This window comes from Epinephelus lanceolatus, chromosome 10 (genome assembly GCF_041903045.1).
Source record: "Epinephelus lanceolatus isolate andai-2023 chromosome 10, ASM4190304v1, whole genome shotgun sequence".
Taxonomy (NCBI): domain Eukaryota; kingdom Metazoa; phylum Chordata; class Actinopteri; order Perciformes; family Serranidae; genus Epinephelus; species Epinephelus lanceolatus.
This window is the reverse complement of record NC_135743.1, coordinates 23,519,222-23,536,667: the sequence shown is the minus strand read 5'-3', so window position 1 is coordinate 23,536,667 and position 17,446 is coordinate 23,519,222. Positions and strand designations below refer to the sequence as shown.

The 17,446-nt window shown below is 40.2% G+C and overlaps 1 protein-coding gene across 1 annotated transcript in view; it reads right to left on the bottom strand.

Moving 5' to 3' along the window:
- Window positions 1-9,968, bottom strand: part of si:dkey-233k19.3 (dynein axonemal heavy chain 11) — a 54,123-nt gene extending 44,155 nt beyond the window's left edge. The window contains exons 1-16 of the mRNA XM_033641779.2: window positions 9,621-9,968; window positions 9,273-9,416; window positions 8,964-9,157; window positions 8,674-8,863; window positions 8,482-8,581; window positions 8,114-8,325; window positions 7,686-7,907; window positions 7,424-7,591; window positions 7,177-7,293; window positions 6,945-7,082; window positions 6,734-6,849; window positions 6,378-6,573; window positions 5,824-5,928; window positions 5,287-5,682; window positions 419-751; window positions 28-282 (exon numbers count right to left, since the gene is read on the bottom strand). Coding sequence (XP_033497670.2) covers window positions 28-282; window positions 419-751; window positions 5,287-5,682; window positions 5,824-5,928; window positions 6,378-6,573; window positions 6,734-6,849; window positions 6,945-7,082; window positions 7,177-7,293; window positions 7,424-7,591; window positions 7,686-7,907; window positions 8,114-8,325; window positions 8,482-8,581; window positions 8,674-8,863; window positions 8,964-9,157; window positions 9,273-9,416; window positions 9,621-9,839 — 3,105 coding nt within the window. The 5' untranslated portion in view covers window positions 9,840-9,968. The remainder of the gene's footprint in view (window positions 1-27; window positions 283-418; window positions 752-5,286; window positions 5,683-5,823; window positions 5,929-6,377; window positions 6,574-6,733; window positions 6,850-6,944; window positions 7,083-7,176; window positions 7,294-7,423; window positions 7,592-7,685; window positions 7,908-8,113; window positions 8,326-8,481; window positions 8,582-8,673; window positions 8,864-8,963; window positions 9,158-9,272; window positions 9,417-9,620) is intronic.
- Window positions 9,969-17,446: the final 7,478 nt, after the last annotated feature.

Below are 17,446 nucleotides of genomic sequence, written 5' to 3'. Positions count from 1 at the left end.
CAAATATGATTCTAAAAAGCTTTTTACCTGTTCTTTGAAGTTATCGATTGTAGGTGGGCTCTCACAGAGCGCATCTGCTCCGTAAGCCTCCATCTCTTCAGCTGTAAGTAGACGACCGTACAGGAGAAACTGTCTGAGAAACTCATTCCTGTCATCTTGCCAGAGATGAGTGTAGCAGTCGAACTTTGTCTGGTAATTTATCGCCTTCTTGAGGACGTTCTCCACTCGCTCCATTATTTCTTGTCTCAGGTCCAACAAATCCAGCATGTCATCCATTACATCCTGTAAGAGTTATATTGCATGACATTTAACATGAGTGAAAACTACTATTTGTAGAAGGATCCACTATAATGAGTTTCGATAAAGTAGCAGAGTAGACTTTTTTTTTTTTTTTTAACATAAATCTACATTAGAGTACCTGGTAGCTTTCCGTGCCAAGATGAGCAGCCACTCTACTGATATTCACTGAAGTCTTGAATATGTCTCCGACCAGTCCTTCTATCAGCTCATAGAGGCCATCCCCTGCATCTTGCTCCAACGAGGGGTGGAAAACCATTCCTGAACTACCCAGCATCAACTGAGCCTCAAAGAGAGGTGTCTGGTTTGGCCATGACTCCATGTTGTCAGCAAAGAACTGAAGAGAGTGGCTGATGTGGTTGAAGAGCCCCTCCACCACCATCTCATCCACATACTCAAGGTAGGACTGCCATGCTTCTGACGCTGGGTCAGCGTGGAATAGAACTATATTCTCCTGATGAAATTTAAGTATATGACAAGCACAAAAATTTTCAGTGTTTTGGTTCTGTAGTTGTATAACTTTTGATTTCAAGAGATAGTGGTGATTGACACATTCAAAGCAACCACAAGGAACTTTTGTTTGGATTTTGGCGGCCCCTGTGGACAAAAGTGGTAGTGTTTCCATGACCATTACCACCTCCTGTAATAAAGATCTTGATCTGGCTAGCATCTGACTCGCTGATGGTCTTGTTTGCTTATGTAGGTCACATAGAGGCATCAGTAGTAAACTGTGACAGTTTCATAACCAGTTAAAAACTCCTTGTAGCTTACATTTGAGGGGTTTTACCTTTTTCAGAATAACTAATGTATATTTAGTTACATGGCTTCCCAGGACTTGGGACATGTTAAAACATAAAGCGCAATTGTTTTTTAGTCAAATTTAACTGATTAGAGAACTAGAGAGTCACAAACAGCATAAAAAACTCTGGACTGTTAATGGTAGAGAACAGACAAAGGTTTATTATATCTGTATTAACTTATAATAAGAAAACTGAAACCAAAGCCAGACATAAATGCACATTACTAAATAATCAATGTAATGCAATGTACTGCCTGTGAACAGAACTGTCCTATTAAATGTGATGTAATCTGATGAAGATAAATATCTCTACAACATGCTGAAAGGTTTTGTAAAGGTGTGTTCACACCAGATCTGTTTTTTTTTTCACTAGCGACGAGTTTACATACAAAGTCAATGCAAACGGGCGATTGAGCGTATATATGCACCCGGGAGAAAAATCACTCGGGCTCCGAGCAACAGTGACAGAGCGATTTTTCGCTCGTTGCTTGAGATGAGAAATCTCATCTGGAGCGGTATTTCGCTGGGACCTGTCGCTTGTAGCTCAACACTGATTGGCTGCCGTAACCTCGGAATCCCGGGGGGTGCTTGACTGTCATGACATGTCAGCTTCAGTAAAAGTATAGCTGCAAATTAAAAGCAGCAATAGATGTAAAAACACACAGAGACAATACATCTGTGATCAGTTCCCTAATTTAATTTTAACATTTTTTTCAATCTTCTCCAATTTCTCGTTTTATTTTATGGAAGTGATCAGTGTAAGTGCACTTGTCCTAGAGCCGCCACGACGGTTTTTTATAATGCAAATAACTGTTTAGATAAAACCTACAAGCTTCTCTTCCTATGACTTTTACTAAAAATGTGTCTTGTATGTTTTCTGAAGCCTTTGGGCCCTATTTAGATGGTCTAAAGCGGACAGCAGTGGGCACATAATCCATGTCGCAAGTGTCATTGCTATTTAGATGCAGGCGCAGTTGTCATTTTCACGCCCTGCGCCCTCTTCGTCTAACTAGCAAATGAACTTGCGCTTCTCTGGGTGTGTTGGTCTAAAAATGAGGAGTGGTCAAGCGCAGTCATGGCGCGTTGCTAGTTAGATGACGTAAAAGCAAATGCGGCAGTGACCAACAAAAACCTGGTCTAAAGTCAACGGCACAGTATTTCACTGTTAAACAAGTTAGTAATATGCGTCTCTAGGCGGGAGCTCAACGCGTATGCACTCTGCTCAGACACACACGGAGCAGCCACACATATGCAAAAGATAACAAATAAAAATATGATTACAATGTGAAAGGTTATTATTGTGCACATTAAAATATTTATCAGAAACACGTCTTAATGGTCAGTCATTAATCAGAATGATCTAATCGCAGTAATAATGATCATCATAATCCAGGAGGTCCAAGCTCGCAGTGTCCGAATATACGGAACTGCGAGCAGACCTCCACGGGCTGATGATGCATAGCCTGTAAAATGAACTTGTCTTTCCCAAATGAATTGAGATCATTTTGGCATGTAAATCACAAAATCAAAGATGTGAAAACGTTTGATAAACTTTATTATGACATAAACACAACAATAACCAGCTTCTGTGAACTAAAAACGTAAACATATAGCCCTACAAGTAGGCTACAAATGTATATGTAAAAAAAAAGCGTTTAGAACGTAAAACTGAAGATCATCTTGTCAGGAGGAGGAGGAGGAGGAGGAGGAGGATGACCCCAGCTCCACAGCCAGCACGCAGCCAGACCAGACGGCCCGGGTGCAGCCACGGGACCAGCCCTTCCTGCACCTTCAGGCGGGGGGGTCAGGATGCTGGAGAGGGAGCTGGGCTCTCTAACCTCCCGGGTTAAAATAAAATAAATTGAATGATTTACAATTTGTTGACAGCGTTTCTCTCGTGCGCGCGTGCGCTCTCTCTTTCTCTCTCACAGTCTCACTCTGTTTCTTTTCTTTTGACTTTTCTAAGATGACAGATGCTGAATATATGCTCCCTATCTGATGCTGTGGCTGTTTGTGGCTGGCTGAGAGGGATGTGAACTCATTAGTTTGCAGCTGTGTTAATCAAATCAGGTTGGGTTTCCATTAAGCGTGCCAAACGTGCCAAACGGTGCCAATCCCCTTTGATCTGACATCAGATGTGACGGGACAGTCGATATAGAGATACATTTATCGTCTCCTCACCTGTAAAACGCTCACTCTTTCCAATTGGTAGGTCCGCCATCTAACTAGCTCTCCACCGTGCGCCTCTTTTAAAGGGAATGAGAGGTGACACTCTGATTGGCTTATTGAATGATACGCCCAAAACACACCCATGACTAATTCACAGAGTAAGTCCAACCCTTTTAGACTCTCCGCCATGGCGCACAGTCTGAAAACGCGCTGTCTAACTAGCAAGTGACTGGGACACGTCCATGCGCTGCATGCCTGATGCTTTGCGTTTTAGACCATCTAAATAGGGCCCTTAAAGTTACAAAAATGAAACACACTAGACTTCTGAGCATTTATACCTCTGACCGCGGAGGTATAAAAATGAATAATTATAAAAAGCTGAAAGTTACACATTTTGATACATAGGTAGGCTATACATATTGCAAAACTCTGTAAAAGTACACCAAAGCATACATTTTCGTTTCCAAATATTTTATTACACAAAAGACGAAGAAATTATGATTTTTTTTTTTTTTACCTAGTTTGGCACATACATACAAAATCCTCCCGCTCCTCCCTCCAGGCAGCTCCAACTCCGCTCACATGCTCTGTCTCAGGCATCAGAGCCTCTGCGCTACAGCGATAGATGCATTGGCGCTGTCCATGGTGCTTAAGGACCGCCAGGATTACAGCGCCCCTCCAAGCGCCGCAACATATGTAACTTCATTGTTTATGCTGCCCGTGTGCTCAGAAGCACACCAAAAATGCATTTGAGTAATTTCCGAGAAGTTATGATAAAATAAAAAAATATTACAGACTATAGAATAGAACTGACGACCTCTCCAGTGTCTCGTGTCAATTAATTAACACTATCTGTCGCTTTTTATAATTCCTTTTTTTTTCTTTTTGCTGCTGAGCTGCTGCTGCACTGTGTCTCCTGTTGAAAGTGGTGATTTGCTAAATACATTCTACAATAATAAATTAGATTAACTTTTGGTAATAATATTGTTGGCTATATTGCGCATTTTAATAAAAAAAATAAGAATAAAAGAAATAAACACCGAAATAATTAGTGGAAACTTTTTTTTTATTGATACTCCTCCTCTCTGACATACTAACTAACACACACACACACACACACACACACACACACACACACACACTGAACACGTGACTGAATGAATGAATGAACATTGGAAGCGGTTCAGCCGCAGTCCCGTTGGCTGGCGCGGTCACTGTTGAGATTCGTTTTTTATTATTAACAAAATGTTTTTTTACTGACCGTATGAATCGTTTTGTTTTCAAATAAATATTTGGAAATGAAAATGTATGCTTTGGTGTACTTTTACAGAGTTTTGCAATATGTATAGCCACGTGTAGGGCCTATGTATCAAAATGTATATTTTTCAGCAGCGGTCAGAGGTATAAATGCTCAGAAGTCTAGTGTGTTTCATTTTTGTAACATAAAGGCTTCAGAAAACATACAAGACACATTTTTAGTAAAAGTCATAGGAAGAGAAGCTTGTAGGTTTTATCTAAACAGAGTTATTTGCATTATAAAAACCGTCATGGCGGCTCTAGGACAAGTGCACTTACATTGATCACTTCCATAAAATAAAAAGAGAAAGATTGAAAAAATTGTTAAAATTAAATTAGGGAACTGATCACAGATGTATTGTCTCTGTGTGTTTTTACATCTATTGCTTCTTTTAATTTGCAGCTATACTTTTAATGAAGCTGACATGTCATGTCATGACAGTCAAGCACCCCCTCTCCCTGAAATTCCCTGATCGCTTCAATGACGTCATCAAAGCGAAAAAGCGAGTCTGTTGATTTCTGCCACATTGACGAGCGATTGCAACTGAGTGATGAAGCGATATCAAAGGGGCAAACCGAGCGACAGCGAAAAAAAACCTAGGTCCGGTGTGAACACACCTTAACCAGATCTATAAATTCATATTTTATGGGGTTTACAACAACAAAAGTATTCATATAAAATCTATAATGTACAAAAGTGAATATTATCATACATCCATACACACCTGTACCAGCTTGTGGACAGTGTCTCCGTCCTTCTTCATGGCACTGTACTTCCTGTTGACACGGTCTACCCTGTCTTCCAGCTGTATGAGCGAGCCTTTCTTGTTATCCTTTCTGCAAAACATGGCCTGTTTGCTCCATCCCTTCATCATTGACTGGATGGCTTCGCAGTTTTCCTTGGCTCTACTGACTCGACATATAAGGTCGTGGACCAGGTCTTTGGTGGTGCTGATGAAGCTCCAGCAGCCTGGATCCTGCCATGTCAGGTCAGACTCTGCCCTTGTCAGCTGCATGTCTATGGACTCCATTTCTGGTCTGATGAGAGGAAGTTCCACCTCTAGCACTGTCTGCTTTAGCTTGTTGTACCACTGTACTAACAGCTGCAGACTGCTAACATACTGGAAAATATAAGTGTAGAGAAAAAATATATTCTGAGATGCGGATTGCAGACAATGAACACTAAGAAATACGGATTGTGTATCTGAAACAAGTGGGCATGAGTTTAAGTGAGTGTGCAAAGTAACATGTCTGTTTCTTACCTTTGTGAACATGTCACGCTTTTCAGAAACTGTCATTGCAGCTGCAGGGATCTTGATCTGATTAAGAGTCTGAATATACTTCACATCTTTCAAGATTTCAGTCAGCTAAGAAGTGGAAGAAAATTAACTCATATACAAAGTCACAGTGGGGTGGTGGTAAAATGTTTTGTCTCAACTAACAGAAACCCTTGGAGAATATAACAACTCAAATTAATAACTGTAGAAAACAACTATTCCCTCTGTCAAGGTGGCGATGTTTTTACCAAGTTGGAGTCAGCAGTATGTTAAAAAAACATGTTTTTAATTAAAAGAGATACAGCTTAAACCAAAGTAATAATTCACAGCAATTAATTGGTAACCTTCATCTGAGTTTTGCAACATTAGCATTTGCAACACTGGCCATGCTTTGTAAACGAAAGGCTACTAACAGAGATCCCAATTTTCGGGGATCTCATTACTACATCAGTCTAACAGTACGTTGGATAATTATTTAGCATTGGAGGATGTTTGCACTGTAAGTGCTTTCTAGTTTGCAGGGATATTACATCAACTACCTTTGGATTGAAGTTGAGTGAGATCAGGTTAGATGAAGTACTTCTGGAGATAAGGGGCTGGTTCAGGTTGATCAGGCAAGCCTGTTCCAAACCATTACACCAGTCACAGTAAATGTTCTCCTCATATTGGTCCAGGAGACTCAACATCTCCATGTACTCGTGGTACTCCTTCGCCATCTCTTTACCTCCTGCAGGCCTGGAAATATTGCATAATTGGAGGGATATTGTCACTTTAAAGCCTGGTATCAATAACAATCTCTTGTCTATGTACTGTATCTGATTTTTTTTTTCTAACAAGTTGCTGTTTGTAACTATTTCAAGAAATCACAGGAAACAGTGAGACTTTTTTTACTGACATGTCGAGCAGTGATCTGATTTTTTCCCATGGTGTTTGGATGCGTTTTCTGAGCATTTTTGCCCACTTCAAAGCTCCAGATGTGCGAGCCATGTTCTTAGTCAGACCACTCTCCGTCTGTAAACAAAGAAAGAATGGAACAAAGCAGTTGCAAGGAAAATACCCATTGTTTCTTCATACGTATTGCTAATATTCCATTTTATTTTTGGTACCTGTTTGAGCTGGGATTTAAACAGACATTTACATCTCTCCAGCTCTTCTCTGAAATGTTGCTGCAGTAGAAGGAAGTTGGGACTGAATATCTCTCTGATCTGTCTTCTCTCCAGGAAGGGTCCGACAATAGTTAGCAGCTAAAGGACAAAAATTAAAAAGATAACTCTGTCATTCACTACTCACTTTATCTGTGCTGTCATCATAATCATTCTGTAATCCAGTCTGACTTACTTTAAATGCTGACTCCAGTCCTGAACAATCCTTAAAGGCCGAGCATAGAAGGCAGGCGAGTCGGCATTCAAGGTCCACAATCCTCACTTTCAAATCCTTAAACTCGTTTTCAAAATCCTTATGACAAAGTTAACAATTCAACAGTATTCAGTGATAGACACCAGTGTAAAACTGTGCATTATTAATCTAGTACACATTAGCTGTCCCCAGAAATCTTCATTATAAATATCAATAGACTTAGTTTTACCTGAGAGTTGAAGTCAAGTGGGCTGTTTTCACTGTGCTTCAATGCTTGGCAGTGGTTACTGAACTCTCCGTAAATCTGAGCGGCACATTCATTGTGCAGTTTGCCATTAAGTCCACCAAATTCCAGTTTTTCCATCCTCTGAAAGCCCAGCATAATTTCAAACAAGTCCTGCAAAAAAACCATATTGTAATAGGAAACCAAATTACGAAAGAAAACAACCTCACTATGACACCTGAACCCCAAAACATAAATCTGCTCTTACCTCCAGCTGTAGCAAACGTTTAAAGAACTGGTTGAAACGTGCAAAAATCATGGCAGATGGGAAATCCCAGGGTGCATGTTTCACATGGTTGGCCAACCTCTCCCTCTGGGTCTGGTAACTGTCTCTGAAACATCTGAAGACTTTCAACACCCTCTTTACCATTTGTTGACTTTCCTCTGGATCCTCTCTGAGTAGCAGATCTGCAGAGAGGTACGAAGAGGCCTAAAAGGTGGAAAAATTTGAATCTGTGAATTTTTTCACGCAGACAGCCAATAACTAAAGTCAGAGTAATGCTGATTGACTAGCATCGCTAAAGCGTAATTGACAAAATTGCACACACTGTGTCTAACTACATTCACAACAGTTTTACAGGCATGCATCACTCGGTGTAATCGATCACTACACGTGTTTCAAATGAAGATTCCTACCTGCTCAATGAACAGATTGCAGAGCTCCTGCAGTAACACCACAATGCGTGCTGGTCTTTGATAAGACTGGCAGTTGGTCCAGATAAGGAAGAGTGTGTGGAACAGTGCAGGGATGAATGTTTCCATGTGAAGAAATCCTTCCTTTTCCAGTTGAGTCAGTTGTGTGCGTAGTGGCTGTAGATGGAGGTCAATGTCCTGGGCTTCTTGAAGCGCTTTTGATTAAGGGGGGAAAAAGCAGGGTTTTAAATTAAAACACAATAATCTGAGATCATACATTTTAGTAATCCCATTATGCTGTGCATCAGAAATGTGACACAATGCAAACAACAGAACATCTTTGGCTTTGAAAAGGGGCCAGTTAATCTTACCATCAAATACATTTCCAATTAGAGTCTTGATTGTTGGATGATAGCTGCTATCCATCATCCCTAACATCTCTGTCATCTTCTGAACAATGGGACTCTGAAGCTACGACAGAAAAAGTATAAAACACATTAAACAGGGTGTGGAAAGTCAGGAAATTTAATTTTAGTGAAGATGAAGAGAAAAGGGGAGCATACCTGATGATAAATGTTCTGTATATTTCTCTTCCTGGAAGCCCAAAACATCAGCTCAGCACTGGGCCCTGGATTGCAGCCTTTCACAAGTAGGTCTGATGAATCCTCCTTTAAAATGTTTTGGATCAGATTGGTCCAGTTGATGACCTGGGTCTCTAGAGAATGGGCCAGCGCCCTGTCATAGTTATTATACCTGAGTGTGAAAATACATGTTGAGAGTGTTAGTTAATGCTTATGGTATAAAAAAAGATCCCAGGCTTGAAAACAAAAGCTAAATGTGCGTGCATTCTTACATCTTCAAAGTGCTGTACGAATCTTCCATCCAATCGGTCACAGTTGGGATAGGAAGGACACATTTCCCTAAAACCTGTCCGCGGACAACTGATGTCTTACTCCACATATTGTCAACATGTCGAATGATGTCTTCAGACATCAGATTTGGCCACAAGTGGTGGTTTTTGTTGTTTGACAGCAGCGGAACACATACCTTGTGATGAGACATAGAGTGAATTCATCCAGCACTCATAAGGGCAAGATAGATATATGCATAACAAAAATAACTGACAGCACAAACAACAAATTGCTTGGGTATATAAAATCACCTGCTCAACTGTGCTTGACAGCTGCAGTAGTGGCGATGGAGACAGGAGGCCAAAAAGGAGAAGTTCCCTGTAGTTTTCAGAGCTGACAGGAGCAGCTCTCTTCTTGAGTATATAGATGTGCTTATTTTGAGCAACTTGTGGGGCCTGCATTTGACATAATATGACAAGATTTTACTACAAACAGATGACACTCCCAAGCAATAAAAATCTAATTTCTCAAGCTAGCTCCATCAATGTCAACTGTGCTAAGCTAGCTTACAAGTGTGCACAGGTTAACGTTAAGACAGGTTTCTACCAATGTACTTAACTACTACTTTAATGTAATTGGAGATTCTGTAACAGTCATACCTCATTAGAGACAACCACATCAGCTTTTTTTGATGAGGAGAAAAATATAACAGACTCCTTTTCAAAGAAGTTTCTCAAACACCTCTGAAACTCTTCGTTGACAGCACTCCTGTCCCATGTTTGGCGGTGCAGTCGCAGTAGCGCACAAACTTTTTCCTCGACAAACTTTACTCTGACGTCCTCAAGAAACGAAGGCACACTTTCGTCGTCGTCGGACATGACTGCTCTACGACCACAACATCCCTCAGCCCTCTTCACATCCCTCAACAAAACGGAGAAGAAGCTTTTACCTTCGTGTCAGAATAGTTTAAAGTTAACGTTAGTACATTAAGCCTGTCTGAGACTGGCACGAGCTGTACAGTCTGGGGGGCGGTTCAGCATTCCGTTGCTTAGCAACAGACACTGTCCTCAATCACTGCAGGAAGCGCCAGTGTGTTTTCTTCAAGAAACATTTCTCCCACATAAAACTCACTCAACATCGGTGTATTTATTAATTTTAGTTACCTAAAATACTTCCATTTTACAGTAGATGACCACAATATTAAGCAAGTGGGTTATAACAGCTTTTGCATAGAGTAAAACTAACAAAACATTAAATTCACAGTTGCAAAGAATGCTCTAATTTGTATCCCACTGTCCATGTGGAGTTTTATAATGTAATCCTTGGTGGCTTGCAGCTGTGCCTTTCCACTGTTTTTTTATGTTTACATATGTTGCACAGTGCACACTGTAGGCCAGGCATGTGCAAAGTCCAGCCCAGGGGCCATTTGTGGCCTGAACTGAAACCTATTTTGAACAGCCCTCAACTTGACTTTCAAAATATAGTGTATGCTTGTTTAATCAGGCAAGTTATGCATGCATTTTCTCTGCACCTCACAATAGCAATACGGACATACAGTTTATAGATATGCATAAAGTAGGAACTACATAGCTGGAACTAATGTGTTTTCACAATCTGATGGTGAACAAGCAAATGGAATGGTTACCCAACATCATGGCCATGGCAGAAAAGTGCAAAGTTGACAGTGAGGACCACTGCTTTTAGGAGCAGTGAAACGTTTTATACATTTTCACTGACAAATGAAACAGTTGCATTTGTCTCATTCATGTTTTTTTTTTTATTATTATTATTTTTAATAACCCATCTGATGTGAGAGGCTGTTGGCCCCAGTTATTGCCACACTATCTAATCTGGCCCCCATTCAAAAGTTTGGACACGCCTGCATGCCTGAAGGCACATTAAATCATTCTGCTGTGTGACTGACTGTTAAATAGTTAGATGTAAGTAGGCTTGTCATTGGTATATCCTCTAAGACAGTGGTTCCCAACTGGTGGGTCGCGGTCCAAAAGTGGGTCGGAGGTCCATTCTGAATGGACTGCAAGCGACTCGCGAATAAAAAACACACTTTATTTTGAAGTGCAATGACTTTCCGGCACAAAGCTTTGTACTTTGAAGTCCCATTTCCTGCAGCAGAGTGAGTGTATAACAGACAGCTACTTAACAGAGACAGCGAACTGGCTTGACAACATGGCCAAATGCAGCTATGACACTGAATATAGGCTAATAAACTGTGTGGACCTTGTACTAATGACTAAGGAGAAATCTGGACCTCATGGCTGGACCAGTTGGGAAGCACTGGTCTAAGACAAGTTTGGTATGCAGGGCCAGCTCTAGACTTTTGGAGGCCCAAAACAGATTTGGTCACTGAACCAACCTTTGCATTGTAAATACCAGTTTAAGCACACATAACATACAAATAAGTCTTTCCGGACTAAAGTGGGACCTATTAGCACCAACACTATTTTTAAATATACTACATTAAATACAGTATTTGTCCATGACCCCCTTACCTGATGAAAGATCTATCTCAGCTGAGTCTGTGCTCATACAGGCTGATGATCCAGCATCTCCTCTACTGACAGACTTAAGCATTTACCCAAGAGATGTGCATCCATATTGCTCAGTATGACCAGCAAACAACATTTTGAATACAATTTTTAAACAATAATGTGTCAGTCCATTGCTTTCCATCTTGCATTGGTCCAGAGTTGTAACTAAACCTTGGCTGAAAGAGTAGACAGTCATTGTTTTATTTAAAAAAGTGTGTTATATGTGTATAACCAGTGGTGTGGTGGTTAATGAGGTGGATGTACTAATAGAAGATTACTTTTGATATGTAAAGGGTTACAGATTACTAGTTACCCTGTTAAAAATGTTATAAGTAATTAAGCTATTTTAATTACATCATCAAAGTAATATAACTTATTACATTTGATTACTTTATCCTCCTGATACCCAAACTTTTGTTTGGTATGCATGTTTAATTTCTCCTTGGTATTTGGGATTAGTAGGACCAGATAAGTATAAAAATGAAACATTCTCAACGATAAAGTCACAATGTCCTTCAATGAGCTGATGATAAATTCCCAATGTCCTCAAATGAGTAGTTTCTAATTCACAGCAATTAAACTTGTTACTGTTGTTAAAATTGGCAAATATTTGTTGGCATATCAAACTACAAACATTATTAATCATAAATTAACAAGTTTCAACCATAAATTTGATCAGATAATGTGCCTTTTCCTCTTTTGTGTCGAGGTTGGCTGCAGACTGACTTAGCAGAGATGACTGCCATCTTGTTTTTATATGGACTAGTGTGTTGTGCTCTTACTACCACTAGATGGCACAAAAAGTGTCCACGAATGAGGACAACAGGCCTAAGTTAAGCAGAATGAAGTGTAAGGTCAAGTAAACCCAAAATGTAATGTCCTCATACAAGGACGCAGGGTCTCGGGAGGTTACGATTGGAACAAATATTTTGAACTGGGCATTAAAGCCGAAAAATGTCTGTCAGTAAGATAGATGGGATAGTTAACCCTAACCCCACCTTGTCAGAATCCATGTCCCAGCCCATAAATTCTAACCCTAACCACTCAACAACAAACTCCAAGATTTTTTTTAATGGAGTCTGGTACTGGGATACAGAATTTGGTGTTACAACTGGCATTCCTGCTTAGCGGAAAGATGCAAAGAAACAGAATTAATACTATACTCTACATATAAGCTTTTTTACCAAAAAGAATACATTCAGATGTATCCCCTTTGTAATTCCCACCTTTTTGATTAGTAACTGTAATTTAATTACAGATTTTTTTCTCAGCAACTGTAACTAATTAGTCATGTTTGTTTTGTAATTTAATTACACGTAGCGACTTACGTGTGCTCTTGGGAGCCCTCTGATGGCAACAGGGGCCCTATGCAGATGCGTAGTTTGCTTATGTGTGGGGCCGGCTCAGTTCATTTGTGATAAAGGGCTTTTTTTTTTTACTTGGGTACAGATATAATCATTATGATAAAGGATGTGCATTTTTACTTAAATTCCAAATACTAGCAGAGCTTGAAGTGGTACCTCGCATGGAAAAAGAGAGTTTAAACTACATGTCTACTCAAAGCTTTTACTCAATGGCATGTGTACATCATGACCTTAAGTACAGTCTATATGGATGTATAGTAATTCAAACAATCCTGGTCTAAACAGGTGCCAATCTGTGGCCCCTTTTATGACACATATACCCTCTTTGTGACAGGACCGAGCATGAAGGAGCTTATGTATTGGAGCACACACTGTAGTAAAATGTATGTGATGTATGTGTGTTTGGGACTAGTTTGACTGTTGTCTTAGCAGCGGAGCACTGTACCCAGCAACTGCCATTTACAAGGCACTTTACTGCACCTCATTTCAGAGCAGCCTAGGGGTCTGACTGCCTCAAATAAATAACAAAATGCTGCTTTGGAGTAGCTTGAAGATTTAAATAGCCGACTGGTGCTCTGATCTAGTGAATTCTTACATTTAAGTAGAGGATGCTATGCAGGGCCAATGCATTGAGACGGTTTGTACAGCTTCTGGAAAATACACTAATTTTTTCTACTTTTTTCTTTTTTTTTCACCTTAAGAAACGGATCCTCAGGAAAAAGGAGACGAGAGTGAGACAAACTCCTCAGGTTTGCAGGTGGCACTACCATTTTGGACCTCATCACTAACAATGACAAGACCACCTACTGAGAAGAGATTGCCTGCCTGTTGCTATGGTGCTAATAACAAGTTGGAGGCAATGCATTCAAGCAGTTAAGATGAAGATGGGTCCTGATGTAATCCACACACTCATTTTACTCTGGAAATCAGCACAGATGTTAACATGGTTGAGATCATGAGTCATTCAATTTGCTAAAGACCAGAAAACCCTTACAGCCTCAAATGGAGTGAGATCATTACAACTATCATCACAATATGGAAAGAGACAGAAAGGTCAACGTCTTTGCAATCCACTCTGTGAACACTTATAGTTATGCATGTATCTTTGTGTTCCTTTGTTGTAGTTAGGTGTTCAATTCAATATAGAAAACAAATAAAGACACTTTCTGTCAGCTGATTCTGATCCAGGAGCTTTAGCATCACAAAAGTGTGCAAGACAGACTGCACCTTCCAAGCAACCAAAAACTATTTCTTAGGGAAACAATGCTGTGCAAACCTGGCACTATACCTGCCACCTCGACCGTTTTCCTGCCAAGGCTTGTTTCACTGCTGAGCTGGCCTTCTTAACATCCCCATCTACTGCTTGTTGTGCAATCTGCCAAAGCAAAGAATGTGCTGCAACCTGACTGGACATATTTAAGTTCATTAATCACTTGCAGTCGTTGTCATTGGCATTAAAATTAGCTTTCGGTCGCTATACATGATCTGTTTGCTTCGCTTAATCTGTTAATTAATAATACTGCAGTCTGGACACTTGCATTTGAAACTGTGTATGTATAATGATGTGTACTCGTATTGTACATGTTGCACTTTGTCTTTTGGCCTTCAAAATTGCACATAGGTACATTTGTAATAGGAAGCAGCTCATCAATGACTGGCAGTGTTAAGAGACTTTTGTTGATGATGCCGTATTGATTCCCAAACTGAATCACAAAACAGCACTCCATCATGACAGCCCAGTCAATCCAACAAGCAGCGGTGAGCAAGCAAAGTGTTATCTGAGTCTAAAATCTGTTATGTTTATTTCTTATCCTGAACCAAGTTATCTCTGTACACTGAAACCACAAAGACGAATTGTATAAATATCATGCATTAAAGGCTGAGTGATCTCCCCATGGGTTGTTTCTAATAATAAGAGGTGTAAGATAAGGGTTTTGTTAAATTGTCACTAGTTAGGTCTACTTTCATCAGCAGGGAAGCAATTATTTTCACTCCACAATGACAATATTACTGCATTTAAGAACAACACAACATGACAAGCATTTTAACCAATCTTACTAACTTGTTTTAGGAGTTAATGAGGACAATATAGTAGCCACTTAAAAAATCCCAATGGGAAACTGCAGTATGGTGACAAAACAGTTATTGCCCGTGTGCACTTTTTTTTAAGAAAGTACATCATCTACTTCAAATTCATGGTTCAGATTTCAGATTAAATTGGTAATAGTACTCTATTTTCACTATTTATTACCCTACTGCTGCTTACAATTATTATTTTATACATTCAAAATGACAATCATATCAAGTGCTTTGTTACCATTAAAAAGTATAGCAATAATATTAGTGAAACCAAAAGAATCTTGATGGAAATAAAATCTGTAGTTCACATTCAGAGTCATTTAGGGTTCAGATTTTTTCCTCTTTTTCATACCAGTTAAAAGATATGATGCACACAGAACAATCCTCCAGTCAGTCCATTTACTGAATCACATTAAACATGCAAAAGTCACTGCCATAATGATATTCAACAAGCTATTTTTTTCTGTAGATGTAGTAGTTTTGACAGCTCAGGTGATATTGAAGGCATAGATGTGATTAAATCTTGTAGCATACATAAGGTCAATTTAAGTTCTACATTATACTTGATACCAGCAGCCACCTGCTGTGTGTACATCTGACCCCAGGATGTCAGAAGGTCCATACCACAAGGTCGCCCTCTACAGGACTAGGCTGAATTGGGGCCAATCTCTAGATCCTCGATACTCAATTTAAGGCCTGTGGGCCAAATCTGGCCTGAGATAGGATGCCAAGTTGCCAGCCGATCGTTTTCTAATTCACAATGAAAATAAACTGACCGACTTTGAACGTACATGAGGTGCCAGAGTGCATTAAAAAGCATCACAATAGAAGTTGTTTATAAAAAAAAAGTGCCTGGGGTGGATTCTTGGACCCTCCCCCCCAACAGAGGCACACACTAGGCCCTGAATGTCCTCAAATCCTAGGAGCACCCCTGCTTGGCAAGAATGGGGCTGCTACAGACTGGATTTGCCTCTTGGCAAAGATAAGTGAGGACATCAAATGTCAAGAGGCTTCATTTATTATATATACACTGATAAATATTATTGATGTTCATTTACTGACTGGCCCCTGGTTTCCTATCATTTTACAAAAGTGGCCCCAAAGCAAAACAAGTTGAGTATCCCTGCTCTAGATCACACATCTAGAAACACAACTGTGAAGTATATAAATTTTATTTATTTAGGCTGTAGCACACAATCACAGATAGTGTCAGGGGGCACTCCGTCCTCCACAGACCCTTAGATAATGTCTCAGCAGGCAGGGAATGAAAATCATTATTTGCATCTCTGTGTTTTTACTGTTTCTTTCTTGATTAAGATAAAATAACACGAAGTTCTGTGAGGATGCTGAATTAATTGTATTTGGACTTAGAAATCATGTCTTATTTGAGCCTCTAAAGTTGACTATGCGTCTCTGGCTGTGCGCACCGTCACCGTCCGTGGCGTCCTGTAGAGGGCACTGGCTTTTCTCTTTTGACAGATCTTCGTGTAGGTTCATGGGGCCTGAGATCAGCGAGGAAACAAGTCAGTCTGAGACAGTTTGTCAAGTTAAACCTATAGCTGTAGCTCTAAGCCAGCCTTCATCCTGTTGTCTTTATTATTATTGTTATTATTATTATTATAGGCCTAATAGAGAACAAATGGGAGCAGCTGATTGACACAAGTCCAGAAATCAATGTGTAAGCCATATTTTAAAAACACAGACACGCACGAAGGGCTGCGTGCGTCTGTTGTTTGGTGACCTCCCGTCCGCGCAATAATTGATCACATTGACTAAAAAATAATACACTGCCAGTCACTCCGTCATAAGTCACTGCTCTACCTGTCTCCGCAAACACACACAGGATGTGTCGCTGTGTTCGTGCCGTAGCAAATAACAGCCTACATGTGGGAAATTTTGCCCTTACAGTGAATTAACGCCCCTGTAATGAAATGTTAAAAATCAGGACTGCTGTGCGCTCAAACCTGACAGTGAGATCTCTGTTGGCAGTACTAAACACTAAATCCGACCAGATAGTGCTAAAGCTCTGGGGGTGTTATGTAAGCCCCAGGTCGGACAAATTTGTTAGCCCACACCCGAGGGTATCTGGTGATGGATATGTGGTCCTGGGGGACAGAGGAGGCCGCAGCACAACAGCCGGCCGCTTATCTTGAAAGGCTTGTTTTAAGTGCTCCTCTGCTGGGAAACAAAAGCTTTAAGGGCACCCATTACCCTGCAATTGTTGTACAATCCCCACTGTTGAGTTACTTCACACACATATTAGAGCATATGCCATGTATTAGGCTTAGGTTTAAGCCTACTGGTTTAAGTGGCTTATATGGATGAAGTAAAGTGTGAAAATTCTAAATAGCTGGATAAATCAGGATGTGAGCGTCAGACTCTAAAATGAGTTGAGTTAATTCAGTTCATCTATGCTAAAGTGTATTAAATGGCACATAAAGTCATCTTACATTTTTTGTGTCTATGACTGTGCTGGTGTCTGTCTGAGTGTCT